Source organism: Octopus bimaculoides, chromosome 11 (assembly GCF_001194135.2).
Source record: "Octopus bimaculoides isolate UCB-OBI-ISO-001 chromosome 11, ASM119413v2, whole genome shotgun sequence".
Classification (NCBI taxonomy): domain Eukaryota; kingdom Metazoa; phylum Mollusca; class Cephalopoda; order Octopoda; family Octopodidae; genus Octopus; species Octopus bimaculoides.
Window position 1 is genome coordinate 7,595,051 of NC_068991.1, and position 21,719 is coordinate 7,616,769.

A 21,719-nucleotide genomic window follows, 5' to 3' on the forward strand; every position below is an offset into this window, starting at 1 on the left:
TACATATATATATATATACATATATATGACGGGCTTCTTTCAGTTTCCGTCTACCAAATCCACTCACAAGGCTTTGGTCGGCCCGAGACTATAGTAGAAGACACTTGCCCAAGGTGCCACGCAGTGGGACTGAACCCAGAACCATGTGGTTGGTAAGCAAGATACTTACCACACAGCCAACATTTATTTTCCAATGACTAGTATGAGTTCAAAGAGTCTGAAGTACCATATTTTTTTTTTACTCTAGGCAAAAGGCTCGAAATTTTGGAGAGGGGGGGCCAGTCAATTAGATCGACCCCAGTACACAACTGGTACTTAATTTATCGACCCCGAAAGGATGAAAAACAAAGTCGACCTAGATGCACTTCCAGGTGCCAACCCTCATCTCTTTCCAAGCAAAGTAATAACCTCCCACTCTCTCGAACAATAAACAGCCCAGACATGGTTATGCAGTGAACTGGAAACAAACACTGCTTCTTTTATCTTTTACATGCTTCAGTCATTAGGTGGTGGCCATGCTGGAGCACCACATTGAAGGGATTTTTTAATCAAAAGAATTAATTCCAGTAATTATATCTTTTCAAACGGGGCATTTACTGTTTTGGTCTCTTTTGTCAAATAGCCAAGTTACAGGAACACAAACAAACCAACACCAGAACGTGTATGCACACACACATTTATACGCTGGGCTTTTCTCTCAGTTTCCATCTGCCAAATCCACTTACAGGGCTTTGGTTGACCCACAAACACTTGTCCAAGGTGGGACTAAACCCAGAACCAGTTCTTACCAGAAAGCCATGGCTGCAACTATTTTCTGAAGCATAAAAAATAATAAAAATAATATACTTCTTAAAGTTACCTACCTCTTTCATTGGTATCCATTTTTCAGCAGTAACACTTAAAGACTGGAAATTCTTATCAACAAGATGTCTCAAACTTCCTATCACAAATTCTGATATACCAAACACCTCAGCTGTTCGACAAAGACCTAACAGACATACAGAAAAGCAAATGTATTCTTAAAACATTAACTTTTGCTTCCATTAAACAAAATCTCCAAATAAGTAAAACAGACAAGTGAATAAGTTATTGAGAATACCAATACACAGAACTCAGGTTCAAATACACTGCAAGTATTTCTTTGTACATTTGAGAAGTAGACTTCTTTTTATGAACTTTAGTACATCTATCATCATCATCATCATTTAACATTTGTTTTCCATGCTGGCATGGGTTGGATGGTTTGGCAAGAGCTGGCCAGGTTCAAATTGTCTGTTTTGGCATGGTTTCTACAAATGGATGCCCTTCCTAACACCAACCACTCTACAGAGTATACTGGGTGCTTTTTATGTGGCGCCAGCACCAGTGATTTATATGTGGCACTGGCCACATATAAAGCACCCATGCTGGTACCACATAAAAAGCACCCACTCCACTCTATAAAATGGTTGGCATTAGGAAGGGCATTGGTGAATATTTACCATATCTTCAGGGAATGCTACTTGCAATAGATTGGTATCTTATCCTGATAGAGATCTCAATACAGGACAAATACTTTATGTTATCAAAAGTTGACCCCAGCAGGAATTGAGCTCAGAATGTAAAGAGTTGGAACAAAATACCAATGGCATAAATAAATAATCAAAAAAAAAACCCAAAATCTTTACCTCCTAAATTTGGAACTTTGTTGATAAGTGAGGTTACCAATACCAACTGGCTTACATTGGTCTTCTTTTCTAAGAAATCTTGCTGTTCCTCATTTAAAACATCTGGGGTCATTAATCGCCAAGGCATTATTTTCTTCTGAAAATCTAGGCCTTCTGTAGATGATTCCTCATTTGGCAACACAGGGGCATCTTTTAAAAGAGAAATATTCTAAATGAAAACATTACCATTCCAGATTTGAAGAAAATTAATTTAATTAAAATATGTCTTTGTGATCTCATAACAAATAATTTACTCTTTTATTTGCCTCAGTCATTTGACTGCAGCCATGCTGGAGCACCGCCTTTAGTTGAACGAATCAACCCCCCAGAACTTATTCTTTGTAAGCCAAGTATTTATTCTATCGGTTTCTTTTGCCGAACTTCTAAGTTACGGGGGACATAAACACACCAGCATCGATTGTCAAGCATGGCCATAGTATATTGAGTGAAAAGTAGAAAATAAAAAAATAAGAATACATACGAGAAATTTTCACTTTCCAGGGTTCTGACTTGCACTGGCTCAAAGCTCTGTCTTCATTATAGAGAGGTAGTAGCCTTGCTTTGCTTTCTGTAGGATCAGACCAAGCAGGATCTGTTTGACTGAACATTTGTGGTAAAATCCATTCTTCCTCATTTAATCCAGTCAGCTTAGGTAAAAGATGAAATATAGTCTACAAAGAGAATGAAAAATGTTCATCAAATATGACAAAATATCATTTTCATCATCATTTTAACATCCACTTTTCCAAACTTGCAAGGGTCCAATGAATTTGTTGAGGTGAATTTTCTATGGCCGGATGCTCTTTCTGTCACCAACCCTCAGCTGTTTCCTGGTAAATATTTTTTCCCATGGCCAGATTTTTTTTTTTTTGCAAAATATTGGAAATGAATGATACTCTTTTACACCAATCATGTAAAGTGGTGAGCTGGCAGAATCGTTAATCCATCTTTACGTTTTGAGTTCAAATTCCGCAAAGGTCAACTTTGCCTTTCATCCAGGTAAGAACTCAGAACATAAAGACAGATAGAATGCCGCAAAGCATTTTGCTCAGCATGTTAACGATTCGGCCAGTTCGATGCCATAATACATTCAAACATTACTTATACACTTACTTCAATGCTAAAATCTCTGATTGGATCAAACACTGCCATAAAATAAGATTCCATTAGCTTTATTGTGTTCTTCGTTGCATTACTGGAATAAGAAGTGAAAAGCAAAAAGTTTAAAAAAGTGAACTAAAAATGCATTAGTAAATAAGTGCTTTCATTCTTTCTAGAAAATATATATAGACAAGGACATGGCTGTGTGGTTATGAAGCTTGCTTTGCAGCCACATGGTTTCAGGTTCAGTCCCACAGCAGGGCACCATGGGCAAGAGTATTCTACTATAGTCTTGGTTTAACCAATGCCCCATGAGTGAATTTGGTAGACAGAAACTTTGTGAAAGTTTGTGTGTGTGCATGTATGCGCATCTTTGTGTTTGTGTTGTCCCTAGCAGCACCTGATAATTGATATTGGTTTGTTTGACATCCCTATAACTTAGCAGTTCAGTAAAGAAGACTAATAGAACAAGTACCAGGCTTTAAAAGATAAGTACCAGGATCAATTTGTTTGACTAAACCAGGGCTGGCCAATCTGAGGCCTACGAGCCATATGCGGCCCATAGACTTATATCTAGCGGCCCGCTTGATACTTTCTTGAAATGGGTTTATTTAAACAAACATTTAAAAAATTTTATCAAAAATTAAAAATAATATTTCATGTTGAATCAACGATCATTCATTCATTATTTTAATAGTAGCATGAGAAAATAAAATGCTTTCAATTCTGTCAGTATTCAAGTGGCCCTCAAAAAACTTTGTGATGAAAGTGGCCTGCAATGTAATTCGAGTTGGCCAGGCTTGAACTAAACCCTTCAAGGTAGTACTCCAGCATGGCCACATTCCAATGATTGAAACAAATAAAAGATAAAAGATATATATATACACAGACTTCTTAAGTAGAAAATCAGAAAGCGTGAAGAGAAAATGATATAAATAAAAAGATTGCTAGAGAGGAAGGGTAAGTGATCACCCCACACAGGTAATCAAATTACTTTCAGGTAACCCTAACCCTAACCAGGTTACCAGCAAGAGTCAAATTACTTTACAAGGGGATTAACAATGTTCAAAGTAGCTGGTTTGCACAATGAGCACAATTCATGACAACATGAAAACAATGTTACTTTTATATTCAGGATGTTATCATATCGCTGAAGAATCTGTGTTTAGAACCTCTAATGTATGTCAATTCCTCAAAGGCCTGCCATTAACAGTGGTTAAACCTCACAAAATAAAAAGACATTTTTTTATATTCTCTGCTCACATCACATGTGAGAGGTGACAACAACCATTTCAAGTAAATGACGGCAAGGAAAGAGAAAAAAAGACATCAACCTTTTTGCAAATGTTTTCTATTGAAATATACTGCTTTTGTTTCAACTAATTTTGAAACTAAGGAAAATTCTGTTCAATAACGATTATTATTAACCCTTCAGCATTCAGATTATTCTGTTAAAAGTAAAGCTCATTAATTCACATTGTTTTAAATAAATCATGCATTATCTCATAGCTTTCAGATTTCAATGATGTAATTGCTTATTTTTAGAATGACATTGTAGGATAGGTGTGAGAGGCTGGATCCAGCCTTGCACACCTATCCTACAATGTTGACCAATGCCTTGTGAGCCCTCCCCCACTGCTTGACAGACTGATGCTAGTTTGTCTATGTCCCATAACTTTGTGGTTTAGCAAAGAGACCAATGGAATAAACCAGACTCAAAAACGAGTACTAGGGTTGATTTGTTTGACTAAACCCTTCAAGGCAGTGCCCCAGCATGGCCATAAGCCAATAACTGAAAGAAGTAAATGCTAAGAGGTAAATTGTATCAGTATTTTGATCTGAATACTTCCCTTACCTGTCATCAGTGAATTGAAGACATCCTTCCAAAAGAGAAAATTTACTTATGGTATGATTCAGTTGAAGGGATTCGCATTGTTTCAACATTTTACAACTTGTGGCATGAGCATAAATTCGTGTGTTGAAGTGATGATTCGTACACAACGGCATTAAATGCAGAAAGGCAGACTCATAGAACTTTGTCTATAAACAAGGAAAATAATGTTAATGGCTTCAAAATAAAACTAATAATTAAAGAACAAAAAGATAGCAAAGTTGATTATATGAAAGAGGTGCTGGAAAGTTCCTGGCTTTAAGGGTATCATGAAAGGCCTGGTTAGAAGCACAACCTTCTGAGTTCTTTTACGGGGCTTAGAAAAACAGAAGTGTGTGAATTTGAGAGGGGAATATGTTGAATAAAATCATAAGCATTTTATTTTACCCAAGGCCAGGAACTTTTCAGCATGTCCTCGTAAATAGACTAAAGTGATAAACCATACAAAATATAGTTGTCTATGGCAAGACATAAATAGCTACAAACAGAACCAAGAAGTCAATTACAGGATGAGCTATCTAATCCAGTTCTCTAAGGTTTATGTTTTAATGAAGAATTAAACTGTATGTTTAATATATGAATTTTAGGTTTATATTTTGAATTTTAATATACAGTAATTAAAACTTTCTTTTGTATTTTGCATTCGTTTTTCTGAAACATGAAATGATAAAAACAATGTTTTTTGTAGCTTATATAGCATGTTCTACATTTAATAAGATGGAACTTTATAATTAAGATTCCTGGTTGTTTGCAAAAGAATGAGAAATTATTTTTCAACAGTCAGACATTTTGTGTAATTCAGTATTTGACTCACTAGAATTATGAAATTTCAACTGTGTATGTCTCCTCCACAGATGAAATGAACAAAGTTCAACATTAAATACCATATTTTCTGCTCAACAGTGCATAAATAAGGGATTAGCACTAATGGCTTCAGGGAAAAGGACCGTTTTTGTTCTTGCCCTTCAAGTCATTTCAGTTGACAACATCAGCCAAAATGAAACAAGACACAACAAAGAACTGAAACTTAATTCGCTGAGAGGTCGTATCTACTCTGCAGCATTCGCTACGCAATAGTAATCCAATATTCAAAATTACATGGAAACAGCAGTTGTTTTGATTGATATGAAACATAAAGCAAATAATATATGAATTAGGATAACAAAGAACCTGTTCAAGTTCTGACTCCAACCGAGGTCCAATATGAGACAAAATCTTCAGCAAGGAACAAGTACACATGCTACTGGTTTCTGCTAACTGAAAGCAACAACAGCAAAGAATAAATGAAACAAGATTTTTTTTTTACAGTAAATTTATAATATACAGAACTAGAAATTACATAATTATAACTGGAAACTAAACTTTAGCTCAATAAGTATCTACATGAAGTGCATGCAAATATGTACATTCATTTGGAACAAGTCTAACTGTGGCAAGTAGGATGTTCAACCCCAGCTAAGACACCACCATTGCTGTCACAGATTTTTATAAAGAGAAAAGGAGTGTCACTACATATTCATGGTATTTGTTTTGCCACTCTCAAACGGGGAATGAAAGATGGTGTTAAGGCAAACTAGCTTGCAAAGCAGGAGAACATTTCACTGCTTTCAGTACTAAAAGAGATTCCCAGGTTAGCCATTATACAAGACTAATATATATGCCATCAAAACAGTTCATGTTTTCATTTATTCATCTTCTTTGAGACTCTTTTCTACTTTCTTAAGTATTTATCTTCAACATATGAGGCGTTACTAGCCAATCCACTTTCACCACTGGCCCCTATCTATGACAAGGTCAGCAGCTGAACCCTGGTTAGAGCTTCGTTAATGTCTCATAAAGTTTCTTTGACACAATAAAAGTCAGTGGCTCTATTTTTGTGTTTTGAAACAATGGCCAGTCGTATAACTCCCTTCTCAAAGCCTATCCATTCAACCAAAATTAATTTTTACAATGTAGAACACTATCGGCTAAGAAAGTCTTCACTTCTGCAATTAACCACTTATTATGAACAACTTCAAGTGCAACTCCAGCAAATATATCTCTTCTGTTAATTATCAGCATTTAACATCGGTGCAGCCCACTGGCTTGCCAGTCCTCAGTCAAAGCATCCAACCCATGCCAGCATGGAAAGCAGACGTTAAATGATGATGATGATGATGTTCCATGCTGACACGGGTTGAACAGTTCGACAGGATCCAATGTTTCCAAAGAATGAATTGAGCCTCGATGTCTGCTTAGGCATAGTTTTTACAGCTGGATACCTTTTACGTCTGCTAATGTTTTGTTATTTATTCATAGAGGAAGAGATTTACTGAAGATACAAATTTGGCAGCTTTATCTCATTTTTAAGCTTTAAAACACAGATTACAGGATACAGTAACTGACACAATGACATTCATTGCAACACAGATTTTTTACAAAGACTCATAAAATTTGGACATTTTTATATAGAAATATATAATTTCTTGTATTAAATCCTTTCTGCTACTTACCGTCTGATACTGTTTCCATATTTGAGAAACATAAGAAGGAAATTTTAGAATCAAGCACAGTGCCAACCAGTCAAGCATATTGCGAACAGATGGCTGGCACTCGACCATTAGAGTTTCCCAAATATAATCCCAGACAAATTCTTGATTTGACTGCAAATAAAAGAGAAAAAATACCAAATGTTCTGAAATGTTATGGAGTGTTTGGTATTAGGAAGGGAATCCAGCCTTAGAAACCAAACCAAGAGACAATGGAACCTGGTACGACCCCTGGCCTTGCCAGTTTCTGTCAAGCCATCCAACCCATGCCAGCATGGAAAACAGATGTTAAATGATGATGATGATGATGATGATTTTCCATGCTTGCATGGGTCAGACTGAATTTATTGAGGTAAATTTTCTACAGCTGGATGCTCTTCCTGTTGCCAACCCTCACCTTTTTCCAAGTAAGATAATATTTCCCTATGGCCAGACATGTTTTCACAGAAGTTTGCAAATGAAGGATACTGCATGCATGGTAGTGACCCTTATTTGCACCTTTCATGCAAAGTCAAGGCAAGGAAACGGTAAAACACACAAACACACACGATGGGCTTCTTTCAGTGAGGCTGAACCCCGACCCTTATGGCTTATTCTCACCACACAGCCATGCCAGCAATGCGAAAATAAATGGTAAATAGCATGATAAATTAGGCTTTACCAAAGGGAATCATAAATCATACCTATTTTGGTCAAGGCCTTAAAGAAGTGTCAGAAATGTTTTCTTGTGCCGGTGGCACATAAAAGCACCCACTACACTCCCGGAGTAGTTGGTGTTAGGAAGGGCATCCAGCTGTAGAAACTCTGCCAAATCAGATTGGAGCCTGGTGTAGCCTCCTGGTCCACCAGTCCTCAGTCAAATCGTCCAACCCATGCTAGCATGGAAAGCGGACGTTAAACGACGATGATGATGTTATTTCTAATTTCAATATTTTTTCAATATTTGGTGGCAAGCTGTCTAAATTGTTAGCATGCTGAGCAAAATGCATAACAACATAGCATATTGTCTGTCTTTATGTTCTGACTTCAAATTCCACTGTGGTTGACTTTGCCTTTCATCTTTTCAAGGCTGATAAAGTAAGTACAAGTTGAGGATTGAAGTCAATATAATTGACTTACCCCTCCTGCAAAATTGCTGGCCAGTGCCAAAATATGAAACCCCAATTTTATTTTTTTAATATTTGGTGGTGAGCTAGCAGAACCGTTAACATGCTGGGCAAAATGCTTAACAACATTTCATCTGTCTTCATGTTCTGAGTTCAGATTCTGCCAAGGTAGACTTTGCATTTCATCCTTTCACGGTCGATAAAATAATTACCCATTGAATACTGGGGGGCCAATGTTACTGACTTACCCACCACCACGAAATTGCTGGCTTTGTGCCAGAATTTGAAACCAATATTTTTTTCAATATTTAACATTCAATTTCTAATTCTTTCATATCAGAGAATAAAATTAAAAAGAACATCACTTACTTCTAATATAAATTCTTTGAACAAAACTAATGCTTGGATTATCCTTTGTTTGAGGCGATGTGGTAAGGAATTGGCAAAGTTACGGTATGATCTGCATTGGTTAATTTCTCTGTGCTTTTCTATTAAAGCTATAATCAAGGAATGTACTAATCTGCAGTGCTTGGAATCAGAGACATTGAGCTGTGTTAACCAGTTAATTGTCAACATTCGTACTTCAATATCACACTTAGAAAAGCTGCAACACAAATATTTTCAATTTTTTTTTTAATTTTGGAAATTTTTGTTGAAGACTAAATATAAATACATTCTTTTATGATTTAGCTACAATTTGTTTTATTTTAGTTCAGAATTATGTCTTCTAGTAATGTTAAGAAACAAATATCTGTGTACTAAATCTTAGATATTTCTAGTATCTAAAAAAAAAAAAAGACAACAAAATATTCTAATTTTCAACTGTTTTCATTTAGAATACAAATTAAAACAATAAAAAACAACACAAATAATAAAAATGTTTTGTGACTAAAACAAGAAGAACAAAATGGAAGATGGTCACTTACTTAGATTGGAGTTCATTGATGGCACATTCATTTTGAATGCTGCCAATAAAAGCAGAGACATCTTGTCGGAATCTTAAAATAAAACAGAATAAGAACTTCACAACAAACTCTTGGAATCTATACAAAATTTAAAAACAATCACTGTAATCTACATAACACCCTTGTTGTGTCCAACCCAATAAGTGCCACACTAACCTTTAACCCCAGAACATCAACCTTCTACAACCTCTTCAGAACACTGACCCCTTGGAACCTCCTCAGAACATTGGTTCGCCGCTGCCGCCACCGCCCTCATCATCACTTGTATGACAGTGATGCTCACTTACAACCATCATGCAAAAAATACATATAAAAGACAGTCTTCTTCCAGTTTCCACCTGTCAGATCCACTCACACAGTTTTGGTTGGCTCAAGACTAGTGTAGAAGATCTTTGCCCAAAGTGCCACACAGTGGAATTTAACCAACCCAAGGCCACATGGCTAGGAAGCATTGGATATTGTAATCCTTGATATATAAAAGATTATGTCTGGAAGTAATGGGTAAGCTATTATGGTCATGGTATACAAACGATAATATAATATATAATGAAAATAAAATAACTGACAACCACAGAAATATTTCAGGCCTAAAGACACAAAATTAAAATGACATTGGTAACAAGAGAGAGGTCAGTTAAGGTTATTCGGTGGGAGCATGAACCTACCTTTCATTTTTCCGATACACGGTTCCATATGTACAAGCATTAATTATAGTTCTGGTGAAATTTTCAGCATACTGAATCATTCCATCACTTTGAAAGACTTTGCATAAATGTTTAATGAAAATATTTGCCATACCAGTTCTCTCCTCTCCTATTTGAAGAATTAGTTCACTATTCTAGCAAAGAAAAAAAAAATTAGATAAAAATGAAACAATTTCTTTGAATTCTGAACATGACAATCAGATAATGTTCCTGCATGAGAAGAAACATCAAATGAAAATCATTAAAGTTTAAAACAAGAAGGAAATACTAAATCTTATTTTCCCTAACACATTCAAATTATTTAAGTCTATGTAAATGGCTATTTTAATTTAATACTGCTTCTGTTGCATATAATGGGCTTTTATTCAGCTGGGTTCCTACCAGCAACACCAATGATTGCTTTTCACTGTTTCATTATATATCTATGGTGACAGATTTCACATAAGCAGTGAGTATGTGTTATTGATAATGCCTAACAAGGCTGAAATGCATCTAGCACTATCATTTGCTACAGACTCTCTCTTTCTCTCTGATACATCATATTGTGGTTTTAACATTTAGCATTCAGCAAATTACTCTGTCAAATGTGCAATGCTTGTTTATTCAGATTGCTTTGAATTAATCATGTATTATCTTGTAGCTTTGAAATTTTGATGAATGCTAAAGAGCTAAAAGAAGAAGGATTAACAAAATTATCCTCTTCACTAATGCAATCAATTTATTTAAAGGATTCATAAATAATTAAGAAAGTTGATTAAGTTGAGTTGTGATCTATTTGATATGTCAAGTCCCTTTACAAATAGTACACTGTTTCAATTATAATGACAGCTAATTTTAATTAGGTTTCTCATGCAATTACTAGTTTAAGTAATTATATGAAGCATGACAAACCATAGATTATCTTATATCTTGAAGCATCAGTAAAAGTCATTTCATTCATTTTCAAACGATAATATAATATATGATAAAAATAAAATAACTGACAATCACAGAAATATTTCAGGCTTAAAGACACAAAATTAAAATGACATTGGAAACAATGACCATAATAGCTCACCACATGCCATCATTTATGATGGCTAATTGTAGTAATTTATATATACATAAGGTACATAACAATCACACATACATTCACATACTTCCCTTGTACATGCACACACATACACTCATATACTCACACAGAGATGAAATGCTGATTTTTTTCATCCCTTCCTTCTTTATTTATCTATCACCCCTTCCTTTCTCTCATTTCTATTACTTTCTTTCACTCCCTTTCAGTCAGGGTTATTTCTCTCACTACTTCTCCTTCACTGAATTGCTATTTCATCTCCTCCTCCACATCTGGTGTGATTCTGAACAAATATATATATATATATATGTGTGTATATATATATGTACAAATATATATATATATAAACACTACACTCGTTATTATATTAGGAGATAAGAGATTAGTTTTAATATGTTTTTGTGTGGTCATCAGAACAAAACAAAAATTCATTTGAAAGCATAATCACAATACTGAAAATATTAAAGACAAAACGAAAAATAACTCTGCAGTAAATATACTTTCTTGCTTAAACAACCAAATTTTTAAAAAAAAATATTTACACAAAATTCTCAAAAGTTTAAGATTAAAAGCAAGTCGTTATGAATCTAAATACTTAACAAAAGAGGTGCAGATATGGCTGTGTGGTTAAGAAGCTAGTTTTGCAACCATGTGGTTTTCAGTTCAGTCCCATTGTGCTGCACCTTAGAGACATATATTCAACAGGTTCACCAATGCCTTGTGAGTGAATTTGGGTAACAGAAACTGTTTGGAAGCCCTTTGAGTGTGTGTGTGTGTGTCTGTGTCTGTGTTTATGTTTGACAACCAGTGTCAGTTTCTTTTACATATCTGCAACTTTGCAGTTCAGTAATAGAGACTGACAAAGTAAGTACCAAACTTAAAAAGAAATACTGAGGTCAATTTGTTTGACCCTTCATGGCTGCAGTCCAACAACAGAAACAAAAAAAAGAAGAAAGATGAAACATAAAAAAATACAAAATTAAGGATTCAAGAAACATTACCTCCTGAAGAAATTTATTGATAGAAGAATCAGGCGCAGATCTGATGGTCTCAGTTTGGAAGCAACTAGTAACATAGGCTTCAAACAACTGCCAATAAGCTGCGGACTTGTGTTCTTCTTCAATGCGATTCCATGCAACATTCATTGCATTGACAATAATATCACAGTAAGTTGACTCAGAGGCTACCTATTACGAAAAATACAATGATATATTAAAACAATGAAGCTTGAAGTTGAGTTCGATATATTTCCCAAGGAAAGATTAATGAATGGCTGCAATAAGATATATAAAACTCAAGATAGGAAGGAATGTCTTATTTTGTAAGCATTGCAAATTTCTGTCACAGATGACTTAATGAAAACAATATCCACTTACCAAAGCAATATCATATTTTTACCTGAGCAATATCATTTTCGAGGCACTTAAGCATTGGTAAAGCACTGTCACCAGAACCAAGGCAAAGAGCATCCATTGTTTGTTGGAGTAACTTTTCAGACTCATTCAAATTAGAGACTGACTTTTCTTGAATTTGGCTAAAGTACAGCATACACCACCATCTGTTGATGGAATAAAGGCTGCTGAGTTTACCCCATGCGTATCTTAATAATTGATTTTTGTCAGCATCTTTCACACTGTTAAAAAAAAACAAAAAAAAAACAGATAATAATAATAACAATGATGATGCTGATGATGATGATGATAATGATGATAATGCTTTCTACTAAAGGCTCAAGGCCTGATAGTTGTAGGAAGGGGACTAGTTGATTACATTGACCCCAGTGTTTCACTTAATTTATTGACCCTGCAAAGATGAAAAGCAAAGTCAACCTTGGTGGAATTTGAATTCAGAACATAGCAACAGGCAAAATACTGCTAAGCATTTCGTCCAGTGAGCTAACAATTCTGCCACCTCACAGGAATAGATGGATAAAGGAAATAGGTATCACACCTGGTTTAGTACCGCTCCAGAAAACAGTGTTATTAGGAACAGGTAGAATACTTAGGATTGCTCTTGGCATCTAAAGTTACTTGTTGTACCCAAATGTTAGAAATTTTTCTTTTCCAATAGTTTAATCTGTTGTACATTATATGAAATAATAATAAAGATAATTTTTATAAATATTTCAAAAACTAGACTAACCAATGTTTTAAAGCTCGATTTTTCACTTTAATTAGCAGAAGATAAAATTTTTTAAATGTTAAATAGTAATAAAGACTTGTGTACCCAACATTTGTTACGAAATGAATGGCACATTCAGGAAAATGTATTGGATTTTATCAAAGCTTAAGAAAGTGCTTCGTTTTGAGATTAGAAGAAAGGGTTTATATTGTGATGAATTCAAGCTTTACTACAGTTATTGTGTTTTGTCCACACTACTGCCTTCTCTAGTTTATTTGATAATGAAAAACAGATTCTAGTCCTACATTGCAGTTAAATGGTCTGTAGTAAAATAAGTGAAGGCGTGTGGCCTAGCGGTTAGGGTGTTGCACTTATGATCTCAAGATCATGGTTTCAATTCCTAGATTGGATGGTGCATTGTATGCTTCATGGAAGCACTTCATTTCACATTACTTTGTGATCTCTTTAACGTCTGACATGTAACATACTGTTCACCTGTTCAGACAATATTGATTTGATGGAAAAAGTGAGCTAATGTCCAGCAGAAACATTTGATCACAATAAACAAATCGTCTGTGCAGGTTATTCAGCAAAAAGTCGTGGAACCTTCATCCGTTATTTAAAAATAGGAGGATCCGCCAGTAAAAAACAAGTGTACCAACAAAAAACTGTCCCACCCTAACAAGAAGGGAAAAAAATGAATGTAAAAGATTTTAAATTTACTGAAATAAAACAAGGTTAAAGTAAGGATTTCTAAGCTTAAAACCAACCCGTCTACATTAATAACATTATTACTCACCTGTTTTCACATTCCAGGGAATTGGGTTTGATGAGATTCAAGTAATTGCTGTCAAAATCTTTAGAGAAGTCTTTCAACATTGACTGAATTTCACAATGAGAATAACAGAGTTTATTATGATACAAAATTTTGGTTATTGTTCCTAAAAGACTCATTGCGAAGGCCTGCAATATCTGGCTTGAGATAGAAACCTGTAGTTGTGTTCAAAATAAAAAATAAATTTTCATAATTCCCAAATAGAAATGTCATTAAAAAAATTTTATTTTCATTTTCTTTTTTTTTTTAGTATTTATTTATCCATACTTGTATGAACAAATGATTTTCTTTTTTAAAGAAGTTATGACACAAATAGTACACCACAATATCAGCCAGTAATAACAAGGAACAGAAAGAAAATATCATCCAACATTGTACGGTGCCAGGCAAAAAGCACCGATGCTGGTAACACATTAGAAGTACCCACGCCAGTACCATGTAGGAAGCACTTGTGCTGGTGCCATACAAAAGGCACTCAGTTCACTCTATAAAGTGGTTGGCATAATGCCATAGAAACTATGCCAAAACAGGCAACTGGAGCCTGGTGTAACTCCCCAGCTTGCCAGCCCCTATCAAACCATTGAACCGATGCCAGCATGGAAAATGGGTGTTAAATGATTATGGTGATAAGTGTCACCCTTAGAAATTGAAGGTGGATGATTTCAAGTGATTCAAATTTTAAATTAAAAATTGATTACATAATCTTAATATCAATTTCATAACACATATGATTGTTTCAAATAATATAAAATATATCTCTTGTGCAATAATTAAAAAAAAAAACAATTTCGGACATTAAAATGGCTAAAATGTCATGCTAAAATGAAAGGCTGTTTATAGATCTAAGAAAGAAAATATAGATTTGGTCTTACATCTGATGGAGGCTTGCTTGATCTTTTAAGGAGTTCAATACAAGTTGAAATCAGTAAACTGATATCTTCAATGATGTGATCCCATAGGTTCCATTCAACATATTTCAAGATGAGATGGCAGTAGATATGAAGGAGTTCTGTGTGATCCAACTGATGAAATACATTAGATATCATAAAATTAGTTATGAGTTTCTGTGGTTTATCTATTAGCCATTAAAATCAAATAACTGGTAAAAGAAATGAAGTAGCTAACAAGAGAAAGAGAGAGGGAGGGAGAGAGAGGAACTGCTCTATTTTAAGCTTTGAAGATTTTCTATACATCATCAGTAATGTTTCTTGAGGTCATTAGGTGTTTTGGGTCTTTCAACACTAGACACCAATCTTGTGTTCAGTTAGCACTGCCCTTGGTAATACTGCTCCTTCCAGGGCCCACACCTCCTAATCCACAGCCAGCTTGAGGCAAACTCTGCTGCCTCCACAGACTTTCTGTCCGTCAACCTGACCCCTGTGATGTCAAGCATGTTGTAAGCTCTGCAAAGGGATCGAGATTGGCCTACCAAACCCTCTGCATTCCATCTCAAAGTAAATAATATAACAAATAAACTATCAGATGAAGGTGTGGGATATGTTACAAACTGTTCAATCACACAATTAAACAAATTAATACTTATTAGCAATTTCTTTTCTTCCTCATTTGGAAAGAATTTCATTTCGTAACTGGTTGTTTATTTATTAATTTTTGTTTTTTTACTTAATTAACCCTTTGTTTGTTCTATGTATGACACAGGATACACAGGACATATTATCTTGGCATCTATGCATCGTATATAATAGACATTCCTAACTTTTTTCAACCACCAGAGAAAGATTTATACCACTCTGAATGTATCAAATGAGGGCTAAGTCTAAAAACAAGCACGGACATTTAAAACAGACAAGCAAAGGGTTCAGAGAACGCTTGACCCTTTAGCATTCAGAGACTTGGTCATTCACATGACTTGGTCAAATGTGATACTTATTCATTCACATTGTTTTGAATTAACCATGCATTATCTCGTAGCTCCAAGATTTCAATGTTGTGTTTGTATATTTTTAGAATGACATTGAAGGGCAGGTGTGAGAAGCTAGACCTGGCCAATTTGAATGTAAAACAGGTAGAACATATAGGTCAGATATGGCCAGTTTAAATGCTAAAGAATTAAAGAGAAGAAAAAAAAGCACTTAAGGAAAATGGTACTAAATGAAGAAAATATTAATAATGTCACTTACACATTCAATTTCGTAAGTAATCTGACAGGAAATATACTTCACTGTCTCACTCGCACATTTTGTAACAATATGGAAAATTAATTTTGAGACAGAATCATTCTCTTCTCTTTGTAATTCATCTTGAAATGAAAAAGAAAACGTTTATCAGAAAATAAGCTAAAAATATCATTTAATGTAAAACATTCAGAATTTTTCTTGAAACACAAAATGACCAAGCATGGCTGAGTGGTTAAGAAGCTTGCTTTAACCATATGGTTTTGGGTTCAGTCTCACTGTATGACACCTGAGGCAAGTGTCTTTTACAGTAGCTCCAGGCTGGTGCCTTATGAGGGAATTTGGTAGAAAGAAACTGAGTGGAAACCCATTGTATATATGTGTATATGTACAATAAATATGTGTGTGCAGACGTGTCATTGGGTTTGTCCTTACCCCCATGGCTGGGTACTCTGTCGGTTATGATGACAAGTGTTCCAGTTGATCCAATCAATGGATGAGCCTGCTCGTGAAATTAACATGCAAGTGGCTGAGTACTCCACAGAGATATACCCTTTATGCAGTTGTCAGGGAGATTCAATGTGACACAGAATGTGAAAAGGCTGGCCCCTTGGACTACAGGTAGAACTCATTTTTGCCAGCTGAGTGGACTGGAGCAATGTGAAATAAAGTGTCTTGCTCAAGGACACAATGCATTGCTAAGAATTGAACTCACAACCTTGCAATCTTGAGCCAAATAGACTAACTAGTAAGCCACACACTTTCTTGCAACCTACCACCATCACCCCAGTTGGAAAAGGAGAGGTGAGGGTGAAGAAGTGTCAGAGTGTAGGTGGAAAGAAGAGAAGGCGGCGAGCTGGCAGAAACGTTAGGAAGCCGGGCGAAATGCTTAGCGGTATTTCATCTGCCGCTACGTTCTGAGTTCAAATTCCAACAAGGTCGACTTTGCCTTTCATCCTTTTGGGGTTGATTAATAAGTACCAGTTATGCACTGGGGTCGATATAATCGACTTAATTCATTTGTCTGTCCTTGTTTGTCCCCTCAGTGTGTAGCCCCTCTGTGGGCAGTAAAGAAATAGGAAATAAGAGAAGTACTACAGGGGATTTGATAGGGTGAATGGGTAGGTAAGTTTGCAAGAGTGTGAAAGGAGAATGGCAGATGGATGGGGATGGGAACAGAAGAGAATGCAATGAATGGTAAACACAAGTGGATGTGACTGTTGTTTTAGATTAGGAAGATGAAGGAAATAGGTTTGGTTCTGTCCAGCTGACCATCTTCACCGCTCTTAGTGAATAAATAGTAATACAGACTCATTACAGTTCGTTTTTCATTATCAACATTTCATGGAAGATCACTTACCCATTCCAAATTCCTCGAGTAATACAAGTAATAAATGCAAGGCTCGATGTGCTTTGCCAACTGGAAGATACGAGTGAGTGTTTAAAGATAATAATATATCAATTAAAGGCAAAAGAAAATCGTCTGCAGACAGACGCCCTTGTGTCTCTTGATCAGGTGATGGCATTGTTGCTTTTGAAGTTAATATGTCTGCATCACAGCATAAAAAGAATGTTCGCACTATTTTGATAGCTTCAATACCATCTATAACAGAAACAGTATCTAAAATAGGAGAAAAAAGAAAGTATGTTTAATAATTAATCATTGAAATGCAACACCACTTGGCAATATTTATGTCAGTATGAAAGTGATGAGATGGCAGAATCGTTAGCATGCTGGCCAAAATATTTTGTCCATTTTTATATTCTGAGTTCAAATTCTGATGAGGTTAATTTAACTTTTAATTTTTTCAGAGTCAATAAAATAGCACTAGTTGAAGGCTGAGGTGGATGTAATCAACTTATCCCCTCCCCACGAACTTGCTGGCCTTGTGCCAAGATTTGAAAACTATATTTATGTTAATATAAGGCAACGAGCTGGCAGAATTGTTAGCATGCCGAGTAAAATGCTTAGCAGTATTTTGTCTGTATTTATGTTCTGGGTTTCAAGGTTGACTTAGCCTTTTATCCTTTCAGGGTTGATAAAATGAATAACAGTTGAAGGCTGGGGTCAGTACACTTGACTGTCCCTCTCCAAACTTTGAAAACCAATATTTATGTTAGTATATGTAGTACATCTAAATCACATTATATAATGTTGTCTCGAAAATCATAATAATAATGAAACAAGAAAATTGTGAAATATGATAAATTAACACTTTAGCATTTAAATCAGCCATACCCAGCTCAAATAGTCAACCTTTTTGATATTGAAACTGGCCAGATCCTGCCTCTCACACTTACTCTACAACATCATTTTGAAAATACACAATCACATCATTGAGATCTCACTGCTACAAGATGATAAATAATTAGTTGAAAACATTGTGAATAAATAAGCATTAGGTTTGACAGAGTGATGCAAATACTAAAGGGTTAAAGAATATTACAAGTTTTGTATAAAAGATTAGCGTTACAAAGTCACAGTGTGACTCTCTTTGCCACCTTTTGAGACAACTATGCTTGAATAAAAGACAGAAAGGTCACAGCTAGAATGTCTTTGATTGTAAGCCAACTAGATTGAAGTTGACTTGTGTTAAGCAAAGACAACAGTTATATTTCTCTGAAAAATCACTGTTCCATTTATAATGCTGTCGGCTAACTATCTTACATTTCCATGTATTAATAAATGATACAGTAGCTAAAATAACTTACCATCTTTCAAGTAATTCAGAAATGCATCATGCAAAGCTTGAATAAATGGTTTTGTTGCCCAAGTTCCATAAGCATCACTTGTGATGTTATTTTGAAGCCATCTGACATAGCATTTCCAAAGAGAATTGTTGCGTTGTAGGCTTTCATCTCGGTAAAAAACAGAGACGCAGTAGGCCCACTCTGAAGGTGTCACTAATGTCTGATTAGAAAAGATCAATACAAGGAAAAATCAATCAACAATGCATGTATTTATATTTCAACATTGTTATTCGTCTATTGTTAGCCTTCTCCTTTCTCTTTACACATAGCTTTTCCAAGCCAACAGTATTTAAATAATTACTAAGCAGTTACATAGTGAATTTAAAGACAAATTACTAAATAGCATAGAAAACTACCATTAAGATAGGAAATCAGGGTATAGACATTAAACTATATTAATTTCTTACTTAATAATCAAAAGACTAAATTTCTAGCTAAAAAGAAATTGAATATGATCTTCATCAAAATATTAAGGCAATAAAAATAATGACTACAAAGAGTTGCTTTCATTTTAACCATTCATCCTAACAGTAGAAAAGTTCCTTCTCTGTATATTTAGCTTGAATTTCCTATTTTGCTATTTTTAAAGCAGCTCTTCAATAGAAGTTACATCTAACTTGGATATTACTAATAAGACTAAAAGAAAAAAAGAAAAAAGGCAATTCCTGTTAGTAGTGACTCGAGATTTTAAACAAGATTTTAAAATATTAATCAAAACATTTTGCTTTTCCAATGTAGAAGAAAACTTACAAAGTCCAACAGATTGATAAGTGCTTCTGCCAGAAAACACTGAGTGGCACCTCGTATGTAAGTTTCAACAGTTCGTTGGCATGTCACAACTATCTCACTGTTGTAAATATCGGGAAAGAAATGAAAAAAAAAAACCCAAAGATTATTTTTGTAAGAAATCATGGAATCACCATAATTATTTTAAAATCCACTTTTCTATGCTTGTAGGGGTTGGACAGAATTTCTGTTGCTAATCCCTACCTGTTTCCAATGCAAGTTCAATATTTCCCATGGTTAGATATGTCTCTCATGGGAGACTGGGAACAAACAACATTGTTTATATAATGGTGATGCTCATTTACAATCATCACAAGATGTCATGACAAAGGGGCACATACATGCAAGCTCACACACACACACACAAGTTTCTTTTAGTTTCCATTAACCAAATCCACTCACAAGACTCTCCCAAGGTGCTGTGCAGCAGGACTAAACCCAAGACAATATGGTTGGCAAGTACACATACACATTCCCACTTCAGTTTAATGACTTCTCAGCCATATGAAGGCAACCTGTCTACAAAGTTGGGCCCTCCAAACATGTTGTACTGTATATGAAAAAGGCACTACCCTGCTCACATGGAGGAAACATGAACTCCACAATCCACACCAAGACTAAGAGAGCAGTAATTCTAAAAATATACAAACACAACATTGAAATCTTGAAGCTACAAGATAATGTGTGATTAATTCAAGAACAACGTGAATAAATAAGCATTACATTTGACAAAGAAATCTGAATGCTAAAGGGTCAATCTAGTTTTATATCCAACATTTCAACATAAGAATAAAAACAAGCAAAAAAAAAAAAAAATGAAATGAAAGAAAAGGTGAAGTTAATAGGGATAATGAAAGGTACATGTAAGATAGATGATACACATAAATAGATAATTTACCGTATGTTTACAATGGCAGGTTTATCTAATAAAGGAGACTGAGGTAGCTTTGTTAGTGCTCTAGAAAGAAATACAAGTGGGATAGGACTCCAGCTTTGTGAATTCATGGTATCCAAGACTTTACAGAAGAAGTTAGCTAAAAAACAGAAAGACAATTGAGAACATATGAAATGTGGTTTTCTCCTATTTTTAAAAATAGGTTGGAAATATTTGTATTTGTAATCATCAATCATGACCTTTCATCAGTTTTCACATGATCACATCGTTTTAATGCCCACTTTTTCTATTCACACAAGTTGGATGGAGTTTATTGGAGCAGATTTTTTGTGGTTAGATGCCCTTCCTGTCACTAATCTTCGCCCATTTCCAAGCAAGGTAATATTTACCCATGTCCAGACGTGTTTTCGTAGACTATTGGAAATGAATGATATTCATTAACAACAATCAAGTGATGTCAAGAAAGACACACAAACAAACATACACACACACACACACACACGTGACAGGTTTTCAGTTTTCATCCACCAAATCAACTCAGAAGGCTTTGGTCAACTTGGAGCTACCACAAGAAGACACTTGCCCAAGGTGCCACACAGTGGGATTGCATCCAGAAGCATGTGAAGTGAACTTCTTACATCACAGCTACACCTGATCCTATAAACCAGTGATTCCCAAACGGTGCAGCAGAAGAGGATAGCCAGTGAGGCGGAATTATTGAAAGACAATCAAACATTTGGAAACAGTTTCAAAAAATTCATTGGCCAAAAATAAATATGATTTCAAAATTTAAAATATTATTATGGATTACTTGTAATTGCATGTATGAGTCCCAGTATAGATAGTTATAAATAATTATCGATCGATTTTATCATTGGGATTTTTTTTGCATTATATCAAGTAATAAGAATATAGTAACTAATCTGCAAATTGGAGGAGACAGTTATCAATGATAATGTTCTCGCTTCCAATCCGCGGTTATTTCCCTTTAATTCTCTCTCTCTGGACCTTTGGTCAGGCGTATGTAAATTTCCATTCCAAAAATGCAGCCCAGAGAAAAAAATATGGGAACCACTGCTGTAAACCAATAAACCAAAAATTTTGCCCCGATACAAAAAACAAAAAT

The 21,719-nt window shown here is 35.1% G+C and overlaps 1 protein-coding gene across 1 annotated transcript in view; it reads right to left on the reverse strand.

Annotated features, from left to right (window-relative positions):
* LOC106874871 (probable methyltransferase TARBP1) overlaps positions 1–21,719 on the reverse strand; it is a 30,707-nt gene that overhangs the window by 2,223 nt on the left and 6,765 nt on the right. Inside the window, 19 exon segments of the mRNA XM_014922769.2 lie at positions 847–988; positions 1,668–1,856; positions 2,188–2,377; positions 2,820–2,901; positions 4,663–4,847; positions 5,869–5,955; positions 7,191–7,340; positions 8,702–8,936; positions 9,259–9,330; positions 9,963–10,135; positions 12,072–12,257; positions 12,469–12,703; positions 13,991–14,181; positions 14,899–15,048; positions 16,168–16,286; positions 17,522–17,782; positions 18,874–19,072; positions 19,663–19,759; positions 20,597–20,832. Coding sequence (XP_014778255.2) covers positions 847–988; positions 1,668–1,856; positions 2,188–2,377; positions 2,820–2,901; positions 4,663–4,847; positions 5,869–5,955; positions 7,191–7,340; positions 8,702–8,936; positions 9,259–9,330; positions 9,963–10,135; positions 12,072–12,257; positions 12,469–12,703; positions 13,991–14,181; positions 14,899–15,048; positions 16,168–16,286; positions 17,522–17,782; positions 18,874–19,072; positions 19,663–19,759; positions 20,597–20,832 — 3,179 coding nt within the window.